This window comes from Trichechus manatus, unplaced genomic scaffold (assembly GCF_000243295.1).
Source record: "Trichechus manatus latirostris isolate Lorelei unplaced genomic scaffold, TriManLat1.0 scaffold00105, whole genome shotgun sequence".
Lineage (NCBI taxonomy): Eukaryota > Metazoa > Chordata > Mammalia > Sirenia > Trichechidae > Trichechus > Trichechus manatus.
The window spans coordinates 220,510-224,286 of NW_004444041.1; the positions used below are offsets into that span (position 1 = coordinate 220,510).

General features: G+C 37.2%; 1 protein-coding gene across 2 annotated transcripts in view; it reads right to left on the reverse strand.

Moving 5' to 3' along the window:
- The window catches only part of COPS4 (COP9 signalosome subunit 4), a 60,372-nt gene that overhangs the window by 40,414 nt on the left and 16,181 nt on the right, over window positions 1–3,777 (reverse strand). For both annotated transcript variants that reach the window (XM_004383089.2, XM_004383088.1), the window contains exon 2: window positions 235–314. In XM_004383089.2, the coding sequence (XP_004383146.1) occupies window positions 235–314 (80 nt within the window). The remainder of the gene's footprint in view (window positions 1–234; window positions 315–3,777) is intronic.

The window sequence follows — 3,777 nt, forward strand, 5'->3', positions numbered from 1 at the left end:
ACCACCAGGGCTCCATCAATAACTATACAACTTTAATTGGGAATGTAACTTTAAAAAGATAATTCATTGAAAATAAAGATGTAACTAATTTAAAATCTATTTCATTCTAAAATAAATCTCAATGCTTATTTAATACTGATAATTTGATTTTTTTTTTTTTTAAAAAGACTTGAGCAAGCTTTAATGTCCTAGCTGAGTAATACAAAGCAAACATGGAATTTCCATTTCACTTACTTGCTTCCACAAAGGCTTTCAAAGCTTCAAGTTGTTCTACCCCACATAACTGAATGGCTTTTTCCAGGATCTGACGATATCTGAAACAATATCAAATAAAAATAACGTATATTTTCTAATGTGAACTTTCATGTACGTTTATTCTTTTCTATTTAACCCAGTTTCTTTCACCATGCTCTAGTTCATAGTTTTCTTTATAACACAAATGTTTTTTCTACATTTCCAGCCTATCACAAGAAATACTAAATGTATAACTCTAAGTTACTGAATCTAACGTGCCTTTTCTTCTAGTTTGTGATTTTCTTTATGGTATACCTGCAGTACAGTGACTTACTTAACATGGCCCTTTAAGACATGAATGGTCTTGTTAACTCCCTACATAGTGATTGGGAGGAACTATGCAAATAAAGTGCTTGTGGCCCACCAAGGGGATTGGACAGCTTGCTAATAATGCAAATAAGTTGCATGGCATAGTTGAGGAGGTGAGACCATGTAAATAAGGTGTATGGAACCTTAATGACGGGATTGATCAGTTTTGCCATCCCACTGGGTTTAAAATGAGCCATCTCAGAGGCAGAAAAAAAGGGACCTCACTACCATCAAAAATGAAGATTCGGGAGTGGAGCACATCCTTTGGACCCAGGGTCCTTGCGCTAAGAACCTCCTAGACCCAGGAGACACAGAGAGAGAGCCGTAACACCAGAGACAGTGTGAGAAGGTGTGAATCAGCAGCAGAGAAACGGTAGCAGCAGAACCAGGGGAATGGCGTGAGACAGCACAGTGGGCTTCTTAGCCCAGAGAGCAAGACAGGAAAAGAAGGCATGGGCGTGTTGACCCACAAGGCAAGAGAGCTGAGAGCCTCTGGGCAGGAGGCCCCCTGGTGGAATGGGGTACCTCCAGCCACTTGTCAGTGGAGCTAGGCTTGCCGATCCATGGAGCAAGAGACCTGAATGCCTTCAGGCAGGAGATTTCCCAGTAAAGTAGGGTGCCTCTGGGCACTTACTGGCAGAGCTAAAGAGCTTTGTAACACTTTCCCAAGGTGGGCAGAGGCCAGGCAAAGGAGCCCAGGGACCAAGGGAGAGGCCTGCCTGCAGGCACAGCTGAAAATCTGTCTTGACTGAAGAACTGTATCCTGAGTCGTTCCTGTTACTTCCCTAATAAGTACCATAATCGCAAGTATTGTCTGTGAGTTCTGTGTGGACACTGCAACATATTATCAAACCCAGCAGAGAAGTAGAGAGTTCTGCAGGGGGGACAGGTGGTAAAAAGGCTGGAGAGAAAAGGTATGTTAGACTTCCACCTCTTAGGAATCTGCCTTGGGCTGATGCTGAGGTGACTCTCCACCTTTGTGAAGTCAGAGGAGGTCAGACACCCTACCATGCCATTTTTACAAACTGACAACAAAAAAATTATCTGAGATGACCCAGAATCTTTCCCTCTTGTGGATCTAATGAATCTAGGGTCACCAACAATAAGATAATGTGGGCCAGACAATAAAGTCAAACATTAGAGACTGAACGTGTATGCAAAATAAACACCACCAAGCCAAACACACTGATGGAATACCCTTCATGCTGTTAAGTCACAGCTTATTCTTTATTTGCATTCAATTCTAATAGAAACTATTTTATCTTATAACCATGCCCACATAAGATTCAAATCAACTTCTGCAATGGACATGAGAATGCTTGAAACAGGAACAACAACAATTATTAGATAATGACAAATTCTCTCCTAGAATGTCAACTCCATGACGACAGGAATTTTTGTCTGTTTTGTTCACTGCTGTATACACAATGCCTAGAACAGTACTTGGCACATCATAAGCATTCAAATATTCAACAGTAACATTAACATTTTATTTCTTAAGTTGACTGGCAGCTACAGGAATGTTTAGTGTACTATTCTTTATCCTTTCTGTCATAATCATAATACTTTTTGAAAGCATTATTTAAATACATTTTACAAACCTAGTAACATCACAATTATTCAGAAAGTCATCCAGAATATAGTCAAGAAATAGAAATACACAAATAGGGCCCAAACTCTTTCAATTTCATGGCTTGTATTTTGTAGGACACACCCTCAAGCTATCATGCAGCACTTATTGATTCTCGAATCATACAAAATTCTCACATCCTTGGTTATATGATTTTACAAAACCACAGTGACTCAAACTAACTTTAAGGAAACATTTATACTAACAGAAAAGATAACAAACTCAAAAAGGGCAGCAAACTATTCTAAGAAAGCAAGGAAATATTTTTAAAGCTTTGTAAAAAATATTCTTATTTTTAAAATTGCTACATTTAGGGATCCTTAAAGGGATAAATTCAGTTATGTGAAAATATATGTATGTGGAATATCTCACTATCTCTACACACACATACACATGCACACACACACACAAATTAACATTTTCCCTATATCTATATCAAAACATGTTCTTTACTGCCATAGGTGCTTTCAGAAAAGTTAATACACTCACTGATTATTTCTTTTTTATTATTATTAGCTTATTTTCCACATTTATTAAATCAAGGCTTATGGATAAATCCCTTGCTATCAACTCAATTCCAACTCATGATGACCCCATGTGTTACAGACTAGAACTGCTCCATTGTATTTCCTTGGCTATAATCTTTATGGAAGCACACTGCCAGGCCTTTCTTCTGTGGAATGGCTGGGTGGCTTCAAATCGCCAACCATTAGGTTAGTAGTTGAGCACAAACCATCTGCACCACCCAGGAACCTTTACATCACCACAAATTACTTTAATAATATTATATTCAAACATGAGAGTGTCTCACTCATAGAAATTTGTTGATAACTCAAGTTTTAGCATACAGTTACATAACTTATAAATTAATCTGTACTGGGAACACAAAAAAAGCCTTAAAAAATGATAAAAGTTTTATACTAACCAAGTTATATAACTTGCAGGGGCCTTAAAAATGCCTACTCAAACATTTGACTTCACAGATGAAGAAAGTAAAGTGCAGTGTTGGGCTAGATGCTACCTTGCTCCTTCTCCAATGTGCAAATTCTAATATCTAAGAAATAGGAACCTCCTTTTTCACAATAACAGTATGACTAATAAATTTATTTTAATCAGGAATTTAAATAGTAATTTAATATTGCCATATAAAATCATCCCCAAATGTTAATTAAGCACCTAAGCTTTGTAAAATGCTATACAAGGCTCTGTGTATACTAAAATATTTTAAAATGACCTTAGCCTTTAAAGATCTTACAGCTGGGAAGATATAACAAATTAAATAATATATCAAGTATTAATTGCAAAAAGTCAAAAACAAAGAAAAACTGCAAAACTAAACAATACAAAAGATACCAAAAGTGAAGAGGTAATGTATTAATTGAGGGAAGGTGTCTTACTCATCCAGTGCTGCTATAACAGAAATGTCACAGGTGGATGGCTTTTAACAAAGAGAAATTTATTCTCATAGTCCAGTAGGCTACAAGTCCAAATTCAGGGCATCAGCTCCAGGAGAAGGTTTTCTCTCTTTGTCGGCTCTGGAGGAA